The sequence below is a fragment of the Adelges cooleyi genome, unplaced genomic scaffold (genome assembly GCF_023614345.1).
Source record: "Adelges cooleyi isolate 19-005CV unplaced genomic scaffold, UGA_ACOO_1.1 ACOO_flye_CR_arks_rails_tigmint_CR_PRNA_574, whole genome shotgun sequence".
Lineage (NCBI taxonomy): Eukaryota > Metazoa > Arthropoda > Insecta > Hemiptera > Adelgidae > Adelges > Adelges cooleyi.
The window spans coordinates 1,437,661-1,458,025 of NW_026096268.1; the positions used below are offsets into that span (position 1 = coordinate 1,437,661).

The following is a 20,365-nucleotide window of genomic DNA, read 5'->3' on the forward strand; positions in this document are numbered from 1 at the left end:
AATCGTAATATTTTATAATCTATAATATTAAAAAAGTCCACTATTATTCTATAAAATGTGTATATTTAATAAAAACTTTATACATTTTTATTATTTAAAAATAACTTATTAATAATAATCAATAAATTAAAGAAAAAAATGTGAATTATATTATTAAAAGTCTATTTTATATCTAATAATTGTTTAAATTATCATTAATGTGATTTATAAAGAAAACAAATAACAATATAATATGGCAAGAAACATTAAAGGTAATAGAGATTAGTAATATGCATTTTGTTGTTAAATGCCCTATATATTTTTCATTAAACTGGTTTGAAAATAGTTTTATTTTAATTAAATTTAAAAATAAGAGATAAAAACAATAAAAAATCACTAAAATGCAGAATATTTAAGAGAAAGCACAATTTTAATAATTAAAAGTTTCATATTTTTAATGTTATTAATACTCAAAAACTAATATAGCTATAATAAATAATACCAATGTATAATTAAAAATTTTAAAAAACACGCCTTATATTGTTTTTTTTTTGTATTGATAAATGTTTATTTTGAGGGTCCGAGTTTACTTTCTTACAAATTTTCATTTCACTCTACACAATTTAAACTTACATCAGTTTTTTAAACATAATTTTCATCTTTCACTTCACAATAAATAAAAAAAACAAAAAATCATCATTTCTAAATAATTATTTTTTTTTTTTAGAACTTAAGAATGTTTTAGTGAATAAAATGCTTTATGCTTATTTTTTAGTGCAGTGGTTTGGAATGCGTTCCCTCAACAATTTTACTGTATTGCTCATATTTATATCAGTAAAATGATACGTTTTTCTATATGGCTATTTCACACTTTTTCTATTCTAAAAAACATATTATCATACTGGCCTGGTAAATGAAACTAGTTCAAGAGAAAAATGTAAATTTTGAAATGAACACGTTTCAATCCACTATTTCTTATAATAGTTCATAAACAAATAAATTAGAAAGAACGTTTTTTTTTTTACTTTATGGAAGACTTTGCCATGTAGAAAAAAAGTTATTATAATAACATTTTGTAGTTTAAGAGTGAAATGTAAATTTTGTCTAAGACAATTCTAGATCTCTGGGTTATTTATATGAAAAAAAAATAACGATGAAGATGAATTTTACCAGTAATGAATTATACACAATTGTTGAGCGATTTTTAATTAACGATGATCAAAACATCAGTTTAGTGAGATCTACTAAAAATATAATTTTAAAAAAATGACAAATTAGGTGAAGTAAATGTTTTAGATCTATTACATTTGTAAATGATCGTACATAATGATTTTAAGAAAACCAAATTTATTATCAGGGAACTTAAAGAAATTTAGAATTATTTTAATTAATAAGTTGTAACTTAAGAGTTGTAATACATAATAAATAATTATTAATTATATGAATGTTCTACAATTGTTAAGCATACCATTTCTAAATTAATGTTGGTATTTGAAAACCATATATTTCAAGGCACTTTAACATAGTTACAACTATTTGGGGGTCACTATACTTAATATTAAAAATAAAACCATTCTGAAAATAAATGTAAGTACATACAATAAATTAGTTCCTCTATAGCATTTACAGACCAATAATACTTAAGTAGAACAAAACAGCTAGGTTTTTTTTATTTAAAATTGACATTATTTCCTGTTCACCTATGCATCGCACTGAAAAAAACAATAAAATAATAAAACGAGGAAGCCAAACGTTTTTAAATATTTTAACGAATTATCACATGAACCTCTATAAATATTATAATATTAAATAATAATTATTACACAAAGATAATATCATATTAGTTGGTTTTAAAAATCTAATAATTTTATAAATAACAATCGAACTATAATAATAATTAAGAAAGAGGTATTTAAAAAAAACAATAAATATTATTATATAATACATTAAAAATAGGACGACCAGTGATATTAAAAATTTAAACAGGCTTTGACTTTTTCAGACAAGAAGAGGAAATTAAAAACCATAATAATAACAATACAACATTGTTGTGTGTTTGCTATTCCAGTCTTAATAAGCCGAAGAACTAGTAAATGAATTGAGTGACTGCTCTGCCGGATGATTCCGTCAAAAAAATTGCTCTGCAAGTTTAGGAAAGTTAACAATAGATAACCACCAGTCTGTGTAAATAATGTATATGTGTATCATGCTCAGTTATTATATATATAGAGAATAACTTTGAGAAATAAATATTTTGTTTTATATTTTAAGAGGTCCACACCTTAGAAGCTTTATATTCAAACTAAATAAAAGGATAATTTAGTCGAAATAACATAAAATACAAATTTTCTTAATTAAAAATAAACCCATGAATACCTGTCTATATTATTATACATACATATAATTACTCATAATGTGAAATATCAACTGTTGCTGAATAAATATTATTTTTGGTATGAAATTATGGGTAGGTTTAACTAAACTCAAGCACTAATAAGTAATAAAATAGTTAAACTTATTTTCATTAATACTCGTAATACATTATTCTTACTTGTGTCCATATAGATTTATCTTAAGGAAACTTTGGAAGGAAACTCATTATAAATCCTCCAAGAATAACAATCAGAATTGTCAAACATATCAGGATCATGATTTTCTTCTATATTTATAATTCAAAAAATGTATTAGTAAAACAAATCAACTAAAAAAACATCTTGTTGTATATACAAATAAAAACCCAATGTTTTATATATTTAAAATAAAAAGCCAAAAGCAAAAGCATAAAAACCAGTGTTTTTATAAACTAATTAAAAATAAAACTACTGTATTAATACACACTAAAGCTTATGTTGTTTCATGTCTTTGAAATAGACCATAAATATTTTTATTCTAATTTCAATACACAAAAATACAATTATTATTGTAATCAAAGCAAACAATACAATATTATAAAAATATAAATTAGACTGTACAATAATTAATAATTTAAATACATTGTTTCCACACTCTTTACTAGTCGTTTCTGTTATTGGACAAAAAACCATACTTTAGTTACATGTTCATCCAAGCTGAAGTGTGGTACTTCGTTGGCAATTTAAAACGTGCTAATTTTTTTAAATGTATAATGAATGATTATTTAGTTTTACCACACCAAATTTGTGTTGTCATTTATGATATTCTAACTGGATCTGTAAACAATGTGCTGCTTCTTTCTTAAACAAGCGTTAAATGAGGGTTAGTTTTAAAAATATAGTGTACATTTTTTTACGGTAATTTTACCAACATATATTTCTATCTCCTGGTTATTGTTAAATCATTTAGCCTATTTACATTACCCTTGTTACGCATTCAATTAATGCGTTATCATGCAGTTACATTGCATATTAGATAGACAACCTACATTGCCTAATGCACATATGTCTGATCTTAGTGAATTATACCGACGCCAGATAAGTTATCCGTATAATTAGAACCTTTTAATAAAATACAGACACCGTTTTTTATTGATAACGAACTTACTTTTTGAGCTTCTTTATGATATTCTTGAGCTACGTCTAACTCCTTTTTCCCATCAGCCACCTTTTCAACGGTGAACGAAACATGGTATTCTATCCTATCAACAAGTTCGCCCTATTTTTTTTTCGGCAATATGCAGGACATAGGAAATGAACAAATAGGGAATTATGAATATGGAAATTAAATTTTTGATGTGAATAAATGTAAAAACCAAGCAATTATTGCCAAAGGACAAAAATCAAATGCATATAATTAGTCAAACAGATCTTAAATTAAAAAACAACAAGATACAATTTTTAAATATCTACTGATCAGAGCACATAAATTGGAAATCGTTATTATTTTAGAAAATATTTTCAATCTATAATGTAAGCAACTACAACAAAAAAATCATATAAATGGAAAAATAATAAACTACCTACAAAATCAAACAAAATGCACACAGCAAAGCGAGCAGGAATGAACGCAAATCTCTACCCCTTTTGACTTACTCTTCTCGCTTTGCTCTGATATTTTAATGCTTTCTTAGTGTCTTGAGTTGCCGTCTGTACATAATCCACGGCGTGTTCAACGTGATACTCAATTCGATCAATCATTTCGCCCTATTTTTTTTATATATAGATAGATATATATAGATATAAATTAATTAATCTATATCATAAATTTAGTTTGTATACCATATCATGTATTTACAAAGAATCCTTTTAATTCAGTGTTTAAAATCCAATAATAAAATATGTACCTAATAATGAACAGTTAGGTCTGTGGTCTCACATTATGTGACACAATTATATAAATTCATTATAGCAATATTAAAAAAGAATTATTTCATCTATATGGTTACAGCTTATTGCTAATCTCATTAATATAATTTAAGTTTTTAAGACAAGCATTGAATGATAAATAAAAGAAATATATTTTTTGAAATTAATTTGTTTATAGTTAATTTATTGAAAACTATATTCAGATTAAGATAGCCTTTTGTGAATTGGAAAGTATTCCCGTTTAAAAATGTTTTTAAAAAATTTTAAATGTTTAATGTGATTTCAAGTTTAAAATACATATGACAATAATATATTAATTTTACTATAATTTTTTTACAAGGTATCTAACAATTGTTTAATAAACAATACCCATCAATTACTCAGAAATAAATAATTATAGGATAGCAATAAAACCCATACCTGATTTTCAACCAACATTGCCATATCCATAAACATGTCGTGGAGTTCCCGTATAGAATTTTCAAGCTTAATAATATCAGCATGTCTAGCTTCAATATCGGCTAATGTTTGCCGAGCTTGTTGCGTTTCCATTATTATCTAAACAAAAATGATAAAGTAAGTGGAAAGCCCATAGTTATATCTTAACAAATTATAAATAAAATAATATAATATTTATTCTTACGCCCTGAGTAAATACAGCTGGATTTCCTTGTTCTAACATTTCTTCAAGTTCTTCGTTAGTTGTTGTTCTACCAGCTAATAATAAAACAAATTTCAATCTTACATTAATAAAATATTACTTAATATTTTGTACACCAATTTTTAAAATGAAAATAAATATGATGATAAAATTAGGTACTTCAAAAGCTATAACAGTTTTATTGTATTGTCAATAAATTCCAATAAACATCAACACAATAATACAAAATACATTTTTAACTTGATAATCATGTCTTGGACATGACATATATTGGATGACATGGATACATCCAAAGATTTTTAAGTTAATAATACTTCAATTCATAATCACAATCGTAACAAAAAAATGATTTAATGAATATATATTAAAAAATACTAACTTATTTCTAACTGTCTCTGAATGCGACCTTTACACCGCTCTCTATAATCGGTTTGTGTGCGGTTATATTCAGTCATTACTTCCACAAATTTACGCGACAAAGTTGAATGTTGCGTTTTACGTATCCTTAAGTCAGCTGATGATTTGTTCGATTGCTCTTCCGCTTCAATATTCTGTTCAATTTCTGAATAACATATATAAATTTAAGAATACCTACAACAATTAAATCATATAAATGTGTTTTACCTTTGAGTTTGGCACGAACTCTATTAGCGGTTTTTTTAATATCCACCATAAGATCTTCTAATTCTTGTTTCACCTCTGAAAAATGTAAATTTGATATTTAATTTTTTTCAGAATAATATTAATTTCTAACGCCTCCCTCCCCCTTCTCCCAAAAAAGTACAACTTGATCATTTCTAATAATTTATTGTTATCTTCATGAGGTTGGATTGTTCTGTTACTTTAAGCGAAGACAATAGAGCCAAGTGTTCCATCTACCGCACACCGCAATAATTTGTCCCAAAACACAGCATATTATGCTTAAAGTTGATTTTATTATTAAAAAAATTACCACTTTTACAAAATTGTTTTATAAGCGTGATGATTCAGCTCAGCTTTCTAGTAACCTACTACTTTGAGGCCTAAATTATAATTGTCTTCTTGGCTCCGATTTTTTTAATAAAATTTAATTTGGAGAATTAATACCCGCCTCCCATCCCCCCGAGTTGCACTACTGAAGTAACCTATCGTCCAACATACGTGAACTCTGGGTTAAATTCCATATTAGTTGGTCAATTTTTAAAAACTTTTTACTGAGAAGCAAGCATTCACTTTTTTACTTAAGCTAAAAAAAGTATTCATAGTCGCAGAGTTTCGTATGAGTGTCAGGATCATTAAATACAAAGTTAGATGTTCATACTTCGAAAATATAAAACATTATTTAAAATATTGCTAATATAAACTAAATGCAATTATAAATAGGGTAGGTATTTTACCCTCAATCAATAACAACCTATCAAATTTCTAAGATTTCATTTCAATAACTGCAATATGTTAATTCTTAATTGCTATATCATTAATGAAAGCCTGTATAAAATCGTTTTACAATAACATATTCAATTAGGTCTCAAAATAAATAATTATCCAATTTAAGTAAAAGATATACTAATTATAATTTGTTAAATGGTAAATGTCCAGAAGGAGCAAAATACTATTACACTCTAGTCAACATTTTATGGGATGTAAATTGCACTAACTTGCGTCTCCAATATAATTCACTACTTAGCATGAAGTTTAGCGAAAACGATTTCTTACTTGAGAATGTATAAATTAGTTAAAATAAGAGGGACAGTGAAGTAAGACAACATGCAATACTCGTAAACATCAAATGAAAACTTACTGTAATCTCAAATCATTAAAAAAATCCTAACTATTAACTAAGAGACCATTTACACCACGTATTTACTAAGGAGTATAGTATAGGCATTTTTATGTCATGTCTCCGGAGTCCAGGTGTCCAATTTCACTAAAATAGGCGGGTGTACCTAAGCACTGGAAATATTAGAAAATCCAGTCTCCTCACTTATGGTAAAACACAAAAAAATGTTGAGTGCTAAGCACATCTAAGTTTTCCTACTACTATCATTTATTAAAAGTTCGTCCCTATTATCAGTTTTAAAATATAATAAGATTTTACTGTACATCGCCATTTTTTAAACTTCTTTGTTACCGAAATTTAAACCCATCAATAACTTTTGAGTGGCAATGTGTAATATTATTTGTATACAGCGCGGTACACTTATTATAATAACTGCCTAAATTTGAAATATTAAATATTCATTTTGTTTACTTAACCATTAATTAATTTTGTAATGTAACTATATTTAAAAGTAAATAATTTACTTTGAACCGCTAAATTTATTTAATTTGGCGCAAATGAACGGTAATCCGTTAATATAATATACTAACTTATATTATCTGCTGATAAAAATGGGTTACACATTTTTTCAGCTGATAAAAATGGGACGCAGATCATGTAGTCTGAACGCTATTCAAGTGTCCCCAACACTTCAACTGCTGCCGCATCATTGATTTACATAACATGACTTAACCTATCCTTTTTTTTTGTCCTACCTCCAAAATGATCACAGCGTTGAGCGTACTCTATTTATTACATATATATATATATATAACACGTGTGTGTGTATAATCGACGATAGTCGTATTCGTGTGTACACGCGTCCCTGACGACGACGTCGACCTATCACGAGTCTCGCAAATGAATAAAAAATGTTTAACAAATCAGCGCATTGCGGCATTTTAAAATACAGTTTTCAATCACTTTCATTAGTCATTTTTTCTATTTTTCAAAATCATGACTTATATTTACAGATTTGCACAAATCGCACTGTATTTCTAGAATGAATTTAGTCAACAACTTTCGAGTTACTACCATGACAAGAATAGGGTAAACAATCCTCTAATAAAAATAAAATGTTTTGGCATAAACATTTTTTATTTGTGTCATTGTAGAAATACATGTGCGATATGCTTTCTTGGTAATACAATTATTCAACTCGATAAAAGAAAAGGAACTAATAATTTACAATTGCGAGATGGATGTCTTGCATTTAACTCCTCAAGTGTGTAATGTAATTTAACTGAATACAGAATAACTGATCAATCACTAAAGTATTTTATCATTATAAAAAATCATAACATTTAATGACTTCGACGACAAAAACATAATGATTATAGAGAAACCCATTTGAAAATAACGGATTGCCTGTTTATTTGACAACACTCACAACGTTGTCAAGGTGACTATTCGTTAGCGGCCAGGCGGGAGGTGGCAAACATAGAAGAGTTCAGACATAAGCCAGAGGGGAGTAATATATCGATTAAAATTGTGTGTTGCGAGAAGGGTACATCGCAACCTATTAAATAACGTTCCTTTCGTTTATGTACATTTATATTAACACGATTTTTACAGAAAAATCTTTGAACATTTTTAATTAAAAACAATTTTCATGTTAAAAAATATAACATGCACTAATATTATTTTACTAACACAAACGAAAAGAATAAAATATTAACTATAAACAACAAATAGCCTAGAGTGATGTAAAAAAAACTTTGTACCAAGTAAAAGTTATAGTAAGGCATGTTAAGATAAAAATACATCATTTGTATTCATACACCGACCTATCTTACCTATCGCAGCGCCATAACAAAATTTAATGTGTCATAGTTGACTACAATATTTTTTTTAGTCTAACATTTAGAATTTTAAAAGGACGCTTTTCTATGGTACTGTTACCAAGCAAAAGTTAAAAAAAAACCTTTGTATAAGAGCACAAAAAAAACATCCGAGCTAAAAATTATAATTACGAGTTATTACTTTTTTTAACCCCTTAGTCTAAAATAGGAAACTCAACTATTTAATATTTTAAATCACTATAATAAAATTGTAACTAAAAAAAATCGTATAATCTTTCAATACTCCGAAATATCTATAAAAAAAACTATACGCTAAAGTTTAATATCGGGTTACTGTTGTTGTAAAGTGTAGGTATAATGTAGAGCTTCCTATTTAGGACATTTTTACTGAAGCCCTTTCGTGTTCAGTATTCATAAAGAAGTAACTAACGGCGCTGTTAACTTTTCATTCACTTAAAAAAAATAAGTAGTATATTATAATAAATACATGTTTTTTAAAAATAAATATACATAATTTTAAAAATCGAAATAGGTATTATTTATTTTGTATTATGTTTAATAAAACAAAAGACCCTTAAGCTGTTAATATTACATAAATGCCTTAACAGAATTTCTTTCTAGTTGTAGCTACTATAATATTATGTAGGTATAATGACCTACATTATAGTACAAATGCTTTTGCTGTAAAAGCATAATTCTACGCGTGACGAGATGTTAGCAAGAGCAAAATGCTAGTACCTACTTTACGGAATCAACTTTATAATAACGTGTATATAAAAAAAAACATTGTTCATTTAATAAGCGTTTTTTTTTTATAAGGTATTTAATTTATGCCTAGATTATCAATTATAGACTACATTCGGTAATTATATAATATAATATACACAGGATATTCATGTGTAAGTAAACCAGATATTTCAGATACATTAGATTATTTAATCCAAGAGAACGGTTTTACCGATTTTCCAAATTTAGATTTCCGAAGGCACTTATGAATTTTTTTTTATGAATTTCGACCTTTAATCTTAATGAAATTAATTTTTTAATATAATATTCCGTCATATTTATTAATATTCAAAAACGTTTGGGTTGTTAGGTCATTTCTAATTTCCAAATTGTAAGTCCTATTAAACTTTTAGAGTAAAGAATGATAGAAAAGATAACTTCAATAGCAATTACTAAGGACATCCTAACAATTTTGCTATTGGTTCAGAAGTCAAACGATCAAATAGGGGAAAAAGTCATTTTATCTTATTACTTTATTTAATAGAAACTAATGATGCTTAAAACATATATTTATAAAATATACTCTACAAGCTAACATTTTAAGTTTAAATAAATTCGACAAAAATTTGTGACCGTTTATGGAAAAGCGTATCTTATATTACATTTTGTTGTAATCGATTAGCTTCTGAACACAATTGACTCAATTCATTCAAAAGTCGTGAAGTTTTCAAGTTAGAACTCATAAAAAGTTAGTCAGTAAAAAGTTAGTTTTGACTTTTGGCTCTCTTGAACAGTTTTCTCCGGGAACCTTCTCACATGGACGATCACATTTAGTTTTTAAAATGTGAACAAGTATTTAAACTATATTTAATACAACAAATAACAAACATATTTTTTAGTTTTCTTCCTATCTTTAAATGCTATCCTACTAGGTCTATCATACACTATAGAATCAAGCATGGTATATTGTATATTTAAATACTTTATTTTACTATATATAATATATTTAACAAGTTTTTTCTCAGGTTATTTCTAGTTTAAAATGTCATCCTATCTTAAGGAGTTTTATGATACAGTGATTCAATACATTTGTTACTAAACTAAACAAAATAGAAAAAATAAATGGTCTTTCAGAAGTTAATAAAAATTAAGCTATTATACATATTTACAGTTTATAGAAAGTTGAGAAAAATAAGAGGACTGCTAATGTATGCAAAGATGATGGGGAATATTGTGTCGAGTTGAGGTTTTGGACAAGGATGGCCAATCCCAAATAGTTGGGATAAAGACGAAGAAGAAGGTTAGACATATTCACAAAAACTGATAATACCCACCCGGTGAACTATGATATAACATTTTTAAATTAACTTAAAAAAAAAATGAGTACGATCAGTAGTTAGCTAGCTTATACACTTAAAATTAAGAAAAGATGTGGCATCTTTTTAAATTAAATGTATTTACGAAATGTAGCAAAACAAAGTTGTTTATTTAATTTAAGATAACGACAAACAAATTGAGTCAAACACTTCAAATTTAATCTCTACATTTTTGTATTATATCTAATAGTGATTTGTACTCATTCAATAAGTAAATAGTGATGAAGTAAAAAGACAATTATTAGTTACCAATATTGTCATTTTAAAGTATAGAGGATGATCAACTTAAAGTGAGCCACTTATTTTCTTTAAAAATAAGACGTGTAATCTCAAATTTCTTCTTTTTGGAAACATTTTTGTTTGTCATTTAACAATAGTAAACAAATTTTTAATTTTACCTTTATTAATATGAAGGGCAAAGGGGAAAAACGGTAGTTGTCATGAATGCGTTAAAGCTTTCGTGAATTGAAATTCCATTTTGCTGATTTTCGAATATATCCACGTTAGTATTTTTAGGTCGACGTTTCGAACTCATTGCAGAGTTCATCATCAGGATGTTGTAGTCACGACTGTACCGCTTCAGTATAGCCACGACAGCGGTACAGTCGTGACTACAACAGCCTGATGATGAACTCTGCAATGAGTTCGAAACGTCGACCTAAAAATACTAACGTGGATATATCCGAAAATCAGCAAAATGGTAGTTGTCATATTATGAAAATTTTAGAGTATAGCAAAAACAAAGTTCGTGAATTCCTCTACCTCTTACATAAGAACAAAAAAAATCACATTAAACGCTACTCTAATAATGAATGTATTTATTTAAACAATCTATTGACATAAATAAAAAAAATTATTGGCATAAATTGAAAAAAACTATTTGAAAAAAAAAAATTTCATAATGTGACTACTACCAATTGAGTTATTTTCCATACTGATATATCAATCCACGAAAGTTTTAACGCATTCATATCGTGACTACTACCGTTTTTCCCTTGTGCCCTTCCTATATTTTAGTGCGAATTCAACTCTTAATATTAATATGTTAACGTAAATATATTCTATAAGCTTTTTAACTTATGAATAATAAGACCGCTTCCTATTATAATAAAAGTATGTGAAATATTAAAAGAAAAAAATGCTAATACAGACTAAAATGTTTTGAAAACAATTTTGGAGATAGGTTGTTTATTTTAGTTTATGGTCATGTTACTTGTTTAGCCCAGATTATACATTTCCTTTTATCCATTTTTCTCATACTATTAGTATAAACTATAATTAGGTAATACCAATGATAAACACAAATTATAAAACCACTAATTTTTCGTCATAGATCTATTTTTTCAAGAGAACTATATAATAATAAAAACTGCTTACTTTCGTCAGTCTGAGGAGCCGATAAAATGGCACTGTGTTTTTTCTTCACTTCTTCCACATTTGCTTGTATCTTATCGATCATTCCTCGGATGCCTTCCACCTAAAACAAAAATTGTATTTTATTTAAACATATATAAACAAAATGTATAACATTTAAATTAAACAGCCTTATCGTAATTTGGGGTATACCTCTAATTTAAAGTTCATCAGTAAAATGTGGTAACTCGACATTATATTAGCGATTTTTAAATAGGTAATAAATAAATTGTTATAAAATATAATAATTGTAATATTTTATACCAAACAACTAGCTTTAAAAATATATATATTTATTGAAATGTTTATATACAGTATGCAAAGTATGGCATACACAATGTTAAATGTAGAGTAGGTCTTATCTTTAAAAAGAGTTTCTTATCTTTCAATTATATACTAAAGTAGGGCCAGAAAAATAAATGTATTAATCTTATTATGACAGTATTATTTAATATTTAGTTAACTAAATATTAAAAATGTCAAAATGTCTTTTATTGTCACATATTTTCCTTAAAAGCTTCCAAAAACCACAGTTTTTTTATAATATTATATAATAATACATTGAACAAGAATTTGAAAGGTAATTATTTTGTCTAAATTATACAAATTACTAATTAACAGAATGAAATCTGCCACGCCCACAATAATTATAATATAAAATATAAATTTATATTTTATAGTACACTTTGCTAAGTCATAATTTAGTCCTATAAAATTTAAAAAAAATCAAATGGGAGTCTATCATAAGATTCATAACTCAAGATTATTATTTAATTTCTTACAAATGGGAATATTTAGCTTTATTAAAACTTTTAAGTACTTATTATTCCAAGAGGGAGGTTTCCTAACGCTACCTAGGATGGGTTTTCAGTCCTTCGTTAGAGAGGGGAAGGTACCTCCTATTCACTAGCTTATTTTTTGTTTAGCAAAAGTAGTCTGTAACCGAGTGTCAAAATGCCGATAGTGGCCGCTGTACACTGCCACCTTACACATTTTTAAATTAAAATTTACTTATTTTCGAGATTATTATATTATATGGAATTTATATTTTATTAAGTGAATTTCCATAAAAAAAAAAACAAATGTTAGTTTTACAGAGATCTATGCTGAAATCCACAAAACATAACTAGTTTGCTTTAATTTCGGCTATAAATTTATTTATTTATTATAATTTGATAACTAAGGCTTTTAGTAGATTACAAGGTTTGGTTGAAGTTAGGTGTAGAACGTATCGTGTTAGTTGATTGCATGCTTTTGCTCGAAATTCCCCGATTATCGCCCTTCAATTAACACTAATCTCAAAACACCTGGCGCAGCTCAACTGCAGTACTGAGTAGCAAATGTGACTGAAGCACTGCTTTTTAAAAAATTTATATGTAACTTTTGTTTTAATAAATAATGTATTATTTTTTTAGGAGCGGGGGGGGGGAAGGAAGATTTCTATAAAATAGGGAATAAATATTTAGAGAAATTTGTTACCAACTTAACTCTCTTCATCAAGAAATATCTAAATACAGTTTTTGTGACAAGCCCCCTTATTTGTCGAGGATAGGAAATGGTCAAAAGAGGTAATTTATGCCGTTAAAAAAAAATCTTTAATAAATGCTGAAGTCTCGCTCATAGCTATACAAAACATATTACAGTAGATTCTTATAATGTCGAATGTAGCTATCTCAAATTTTCTGTTATCTTGAACTACATACATTGAAATCCCCTTGAAACTACCATAATGCAATGTAAATATAAACCTTTCGTTAGGCGAGTGGTCTACGGTTGACTCACCCTATAGCTCGGGTAAGAAATATACGGCAGTTACACTTTATTTATGTGTGACCGAAAATTACGCAACTAACAGAGGGTTAATGTACCAATGTATAAATATTGTAATTCATAGGTATTAATATTTTAAGTATTCAAATTAATTCAATTTTTTTAATAAAAATCGATGTCTAAAACTTCTTCTTTTTCCTCTTTAAATTAGACATAACAAGAATTTACTGTATTGTTTTATAAAAAAAAAAATGATACTTGTGTACTTTACAGACCCCTCCCCCCCATTTTTTCAATATCAGAGGGTTATTAGATAAAATAAACCACATTACACATTAATACAGTTCCTAATGAAGCGATTCCTTGTTCCCCGTGTGAACTTGCACAACACTCACCCCTCTATAGGATGGCAGGTCACCGAGTGTTTTGGCACTCGCTTAATCGGTGCTGTCGCTCCGCTCCGCTAAACTTAAAATACTCTAGGTTTGTAGGCTACAGTCTAGGAGGGGGTCACAGGTTTAAGTTAAGTCAAGTTTAAAGATCAAGTTAAAAAAAAAAAGTAAAATAGCTCTTGGCGGTAACCAAGAGCTGTCGCGATGCTTTTGAAGTATTACTCGCCGACCTTACAGACTTTAAGACATTATTTGTTATTATCACATTAAATATACTTCCCTTTACTTAGAAAAGGTATTATTTTATTTTATTACCCTCTGATGTTATAAAAAAATAAGAGGATCCGTATAATACACACGTGCCAAAACAATAATCACTTTTAAATAATTATTACCAATGATTATCTTATAATACTATATACTTAAATAACAAATGTTTTTAGTTAAAACATGTTTACCTCCTCAAAAAATTTATCCATGAATGCGGCCCCGGATCCATCTTGACGCCCATCAATATTAACAGCCACATCATCGGCTCCACCTTCTTCATCATCGCTTTGAGCCTGAAATGTAATTATAACATCAATCAATTGTGTTTTATTATGTTATTTAAAAATTAATGTTTCTTTAAAGATAAGGTTTACTCTACAACAGGCATATAAAAAGTAATTTATATTATTTTTGATGCTGTAACTATATCTACACTACATGAATGCAATAAGTGACTATAATAACATTTAAATAAATAAATAAATAATTTATTAATTAAAATTCCTATAATTATCATTTTAATAAACTTATCAAACCAAAAAAATTTCAAAATATTTTTTTTAAATAAACTGCTGAACAAACTTTAAAGAAGTTATATTATCAGCTGTATAATTATTTTTGTTAAAATACATTTTTGTATCCAAAATCAACAACTAATAAGACGTGATACCTTTCTTTTTAAATTAAAACAATGTATCATTAATCATGATATATTGTGATATTATTAGGCATTCCTTACTAAAAAAACTGATTAATTAAGTACAAGAAAATAAATTTAATGTTTTTTTATCTGTTAATAATGTCAAATTTTATGTTTACAATATCTCAGCAATAGAAGCAATTTTTTTGAACATGGCATGAAGACAAGGTATAGGTGCCTATAATATAACTTTTATCATTCAACACAGCTATAAAGAAACAGCAAGTTGTGGGTAGCAGCTCTTGCGCTTCCATACACAACCAAAACAATAAAAGAGCAAACTAACGTAATATATCAGTATCGTCAAAAACTACAGTATGATTCATTAGCCTTACCGCTTTCAGAGCCGCTAGCCTGTCCTTAGTCATTATTTACAGTATGGAAACACAAAATGGATATAAAGACCAGCCAACGACGATTAAGCCTCATAAACACATCATTAAGTAACGGCAGTGACAACAGACACTGGAATAGCTAAGCTAACTAAAAACCAAAATAATCTTGAATCTGGGAAAATAATAAGATTTCAATATTTTACTATACAGAAGAGCGTGCGGAAAACTCGAAAAGGGACGAGATAAAAATCAATACATACTTCCTAACTACAGCACTGTCAGCGGCAGACCTGCGAGTGAAATATATTATATAGCGCGGCTGCGCGCTCCGTGGACCAAAAAACGAATTCATACCAATGTGACCAACCTAATTCCTGGCGACGTCCCATAATATTGATTAGTAAAAAAAATGTTAACAACTGATGAAAAAAATAAAAACTGTCGTAAAAATGTTTAAATTATTTTACACTGCCGAATTTTTAGTACTACAAGATATATTAATTCAATATTGTAGTCGGAATACATTGTACTTAAGATGGTACAAAATTAAAAAATTGTGATGACTCATGCCAGTAGGGAGGAATAATAGACATTGTAAGGAATTTTGTATAATTAGTAAGCAATTATTTCTATAATATTTTTATAACTGGTAATTTATGAGAATCTACCTTTTCAATAATTAATAAAAATTTTCTTCTTGGTCCTATGTAGACAGACAACAGTCAAGAATGTGGTAGTGTTTAGAAAATTATATCAAATACCATTATAATACTTAACTTGAACAAATAATCTGTTAATTTGAAACTTAGTCATCTAATAAGCTAAAGTGCGTGTTTGTACTCATGAGTCATGGGTACTCATATTATATTTTTTCTTATAGCGATGTCAGTATAGTTCAATAAAATAATAATTAATATATTATTTGCCGACCTAAGTTTCCTGAATTTGAAATTTTTTATTGTTTTTATACGTTTTTAACAATATACTTTTAAATAAGACACCATTAAACCGCCTATACGGATTTTGTACTATATTTATTAAAAATTCATCTGTTAAGTATAATATTGGCTTACGATGTATTATAGTTTCGGCGTGTGGCGGCCGCATTCGGAAATAGGCTATAGCAAATAGATTATAACTAATAAATATTCGTACGCCGTCATCCCGACGTCCCACATTCGTAAATTTGTCAACCCCCTGCGGGATTACGAGATACGTTAAAATGAGCGGTAAAATAGTCTGCAATCGTTATCGGTTTGTAGGCGGCACTGTTTTATCACATACGGTCACACTGGAGTCGGCGGCGGTTTCGGCGCGGGACGTGACTCTGACGTGATCGTGATAGCGAGGCTATGGCCTATGCTCTTGTCCGTGGTGAGTGGTCGGCCATTCCATAACGAAGCTATAGAGCGATACTTCAATTTGCACCAGCGTGATTTTCCGGGTTTTAATTGTACTCGTCGTCGTCAATTCGAAAACTACATTTTAGCGACTATCAACTTGCAACAACCAAGTAAGTATTTCGATGGTAATATTATGTTTTGAATGAAACCACACGTATCTACCGGTTGCAACTAATGTTACCGCCATCCCGGTTTTCTCGTATTTTCCCGCTACGCTGACCGAAAACGTTTTAAACTGTGAGGTTAGCGGCATTACGGTTCTTAACGGTTTTAGTTCGGGCTTTGTTATTCGGTGTTGTGGAGTTAACGCATTAACTGGTATTTATGTTTTTAAATGATTCGTTTTATTACTTACGTTCGTGTTCACGGCAATTTATAAGCCATGTGATTTAATGTGTTATTTGATTTTCGTCAACTTTTAAGTTCGGGTTGAGCTAACTTGACCGTTATTGATTCGTTAAGTTATAATTCCATTCTGAAGCTTTTAACGTGATACATTTTAGTCGACGTGAATAATTAGCTGTAATTATGGGTTGAATTTGTTGTAATAATTTAGGTTATGTGCAGACTTTTATTAAGATATCTATTTATGAACATCTTGTGGTCAATTCCTTATAAACAAATAAAAAAATTAAAGAACTAAGATCATATCTTAGGAAATATAACGACTGTAAATCGAATTGTTTAAAAAGCAGTTACCTACTCGGTTTCAATTAAATAGGAGAAAGCCAAAGTGGGCATAACTGATTTAATGTATTTTTTTAAATATTACAATTTATTTTATAATTAAGTTGCAGCAGTAGGTGATGTGAATCACAATAAAAAAAACAGCAATTTGTTTCAAATGTATTATCAATAAACTACCAGGGTTGGTCAGAAAGGCTAGGTTTGGTCTCGTTAGGTCGCTGACTGCTTCTAGAGCAGTATCAGGTTAGCTTTTTTTATCTCCCTTTGGGTGAGCTATTTTTCCTTCTGGGGGGTTGGGGCGTGAACCCCTATCTTAATTAAAGTCTTTAGTCTAAACATTCTTTATAGACATTTCAAGGGATACATTTTGATTCTTAAGATATGTGAAATATTAATGACTAGGAAAAACAAAACATTATAAGAACATTTTTCCTTCACCATAAATGTTAATAGTTTAAATTGTGCACATTTAATATTTTTTTTGTTTTAATAGATAAGCTATAATGAATGTCCCTGATGATGTACCAACATTTAAATGTGTGTTGGTGGGTGATGGTGGTACAGGGAAGACTACTTTTGTCAAACGCCATTTAACTGGTGAATTTGAAAAAAAGTATGTTGCCACATTAGGAGTAGAAGTTCATCCTTTGGTATTCCACACAACTCGTGGCGTTATAAGATTTAATGTTTGGGATACTGCTGGTCAAGAAAAATTTGGAGGACTTCGTGATGGTTACTACATTCAGGTAATAAGTTGCAAATATTTAATTATTGATGTATTTAAGTATTATAATTTTTGTTAATTACATGTTAATATAGGGCCAATGTGCTATAATCATGTTTGATGTTACTAGCCGTATCACATATAAAAATGTACCCAATTGGCATCGAGACTTAGTAAGAGTTTGTGAAGGCATTCCAATTGTTTTATGTGGCAACAAAGTTGACATTAAGGACAGGAAAGTAAAGGCCAAAACAATAGTTTTTCACCGTAAAAAGAATTTACAGGTACATATATAACCAATCTGTTTATCTTAATTATTTTATACTCCTTTTGTTATATTAATAAATATAACATAATCTCAAACATTTGAAATTGAATACATGTTTATTTGAAAAACAAAAATATTTACAGTATTATGACATAAGTGCAAAAAGTAATTACAACTTTGAAAAACCTTTCTTGTGGATGGCAAGAAAACTTATTGGAGACCCAAACCTTGAATTTGTAGCTATGCCTGCTCTTGTACCACCTGAAATTAAAATGGACCCACAGTGGCAAGATCAAATTGAACAAGACCTCAAGGTACAATTTATTTACATTAATTAATAACTATAGAAGTTGTGAATCAATAATTTTTGTATTTTAGGAGGCTCAAGAAACAGCATTGCCTGACGAGGATGAAGACTTGTAATTTATTAGTCTCTTTAATTCAACAATTTATCTGTTAACTGTCTCAATTAATCAATTACCTTGCACGTAGCATTGATTTTTTTTTTAAATAAACTCTGCCTGTATTTTATTATTTAAAAAAAATTAAATTATTTTGTTTATAAAACCATACATTTCCCAATGAATTTGTATAGTTACTTTAAATTGTCCTATTTTGTAATTTATACCGTTCATAGAATATGCGGTTTATTGTGCAAATTGAATCCATTTAATATCAAGAGAAAATATATATTATATATACATTTCTATTTACGTTTAGAAAACCCAATTTTATGCGTTCAACCCTTATGTTTTTTTAAGAGACAAGTTACATAAGTAAATTATGCCTGTTAATTCAGCTACAATTTTTTTTAATAACTTGAGTTAAGTAAATTTAGTTAATAATTCCTATTGTGTTTTTTTTTTTCATATAAATCAATTAAAGTCAAATAACATGTTTTAAGTTCATATTTTGTTTTTTTTTTTTATAACATCTCATTTTCTGATACTCAAAGTAAAGAAAAAATAATTTAATTGCTAGCTTGGAAGAAGGTTATACTATTGGTTATTGAATGCATAATAATTAATACTTTTGTATTTTAGGATTAAACAAATATTTAATAACAATCTAGATCTCTAGAGAAAAAAAATTACCAAGTTACATAAACACCATCGAAAATCGTTTTCGTTACAAAGAAATTACTTGAAAATCCTAATTTAAAGAAGTAAAGTTTGGCCCATAATGAGCTGTTTTTTTTTTTGCTGGAATCCAATGATAACAACTGTAATGCTAGTTATGCGGTCGCCAAAACATGGCATATTACAATTGTTACAGTGTTGGATGTATAATCCTATTTTGGTGGATACAACAATAAATAGCTCACATATAATATGTTGAAGCTATAGCAGGACGTAGGACTATGGTTACTTAAACTAAACTTATTTTTTAAAGCTAACCTAGTGAGAACGGCTTTGAAGAAATTATTAATATTTAGCAAAAAAATGAGTGTTTATATACAGTTAATTAAGATAGATAAGTAATTAGAATTTGCCATTTATGAATCTAATACATATATATAAAAGCATTTTTCAATTTAAGTATTAAATTTGTGAGTTAAATTAGACTGGTCAAAATAATTTCATACTATGGTTTATTATGTCAAGTCAAACTAACCAATACTAATAATAATCTATTTAGGAAATTGTGTTTTTAAGTATAAATAATTAAAAATATACCTATAAATTATTAAATTTAAGATAAGTAGGGTAGAAATGATATAGGAATACATTTTCAGGATAAATATTATAAATTGTTTCAATGCAAAACCTGTTAGTATGTAA

General features: G+C 28.0%; 2 protein-coding genes and 1 long non-coding RNA gene across 11 annotated transcripts; 2 read left to right on the plus strand and 1 right to left on the minus strand.

Annotated features, from left to right (window-relative positions):
• Positions 1 to 514: 514 nt before the first annotated feature.
• LOC126843742 (syntaxin-1A) lies at positions 515 to 15,793 on the minus strand. Of its 7 annotated transcripts, XM_050581461.1 has the most exons (11): positions 15,763 to 15,793; positions 15,503 to 15,674; positions 14,656 to 14,760; positions 12,000 to 12,099; positions 5,545 to 5,619; positions 5,300 to 5,482; positions 4,903 to 4,976; positions 4,680 to 4,817; positions 3,987 to 4,097; positions 2,531 to 2,638; positions 1,721 to 2,120 (listed from the first exon to the last, which is right to left on the minus strand). In XM_050581461.1, exons 2-10 carry the CDS (start codon positions 15,533 to 15,535, stop codon positions 2,552 to 2,554), a joined length of 906 nt encoding a protein of 301 aa, XP_050437418.1. In that variant the 5' UTR covers positions 15,536 to 15,674; positions 15,763 to 15,793; the 3' UTR covers positions 1,721 to 2,120; positions 2,531 to 2,551. The 7 variants fall into 7 exon arrangements, 6 of the variants coding, with proteins under 6 accessions (XP_050437420.1, XP_050437419.1, XP_050437421.1 ...); XM_050581463.1 differs by lacking the exons at positions 1,721 to 2,120; positions 3,987 to 4,097 and adding exons at positions 515 to 1,691; positions 3,499 to 3,609 and having other exon boundaries at positions 15,503 to 15,787; XM_050581462.1 differs by lacking the exon at positions 1,721 to 2,120 and adding an exon at positions 515 to 1,691 and having other exon boundaries at positions 15,503 to 15,787.
• LOC126843744 (uncharacterized) lies at positions 12,488 to 15,736 on the plus strand. The gene is made up of 3 exons (XR_007686477.1): positions 12,488 to 12,615; positions 14,641 to 14,767; positions 15,297 to 15,736. It is a non-coding gene; the product is annotated as an uncharacterized LOC126843744 (long non-coding RNA).
• A 1,059-nt stretch (positions 15,794 to 16,852) lies between the features above and the next one.
• LOC126843743 (GTP-binding nuclear protein Ran) lies at positions 16,853 to 19,492 on the plus strand. 3 transcript variants are annotated; one of them, XM_050581465.1, is made up of 5 exons: positions 16,853 to 17,015; positions 18,086 to 18,338; positions 18,412 to 18,600; positions 18,728 to 18,898; positions 18,963 to 19,492. In XM_050581465.1, exons 2-5 carry the CDS (start codon positions 18,096 to 18,098, stop codon positions 19,005 to 19,007), a joined length of 648 nt encoding a protein of 215 aa, XP_050437422.1. In that variant the 5' UTR covers positions 16,853 to 17,015; positions 18,086 to 18,095; the 3' UTR covers positions 19,008 to 19,492. The 3 variants fall into 3 exon arrangements, with proteins under 3 accessions (XP_050437422.1, XP_050437423.1, XP_050437425.1); XM_050581466.1 differs by lacking the exon at positions 16,853 to 17,015 and adding an exon at positions 17,205 to 17,223; XM_050581468.1 differs by lacking the exon at positions 16,853 to 17,015 and adding an exon at positions 17,409 to 17,427.
• The last annotated feature ends 873 nt before the right edge of the window (positions 19,493 to 20,365 follow it).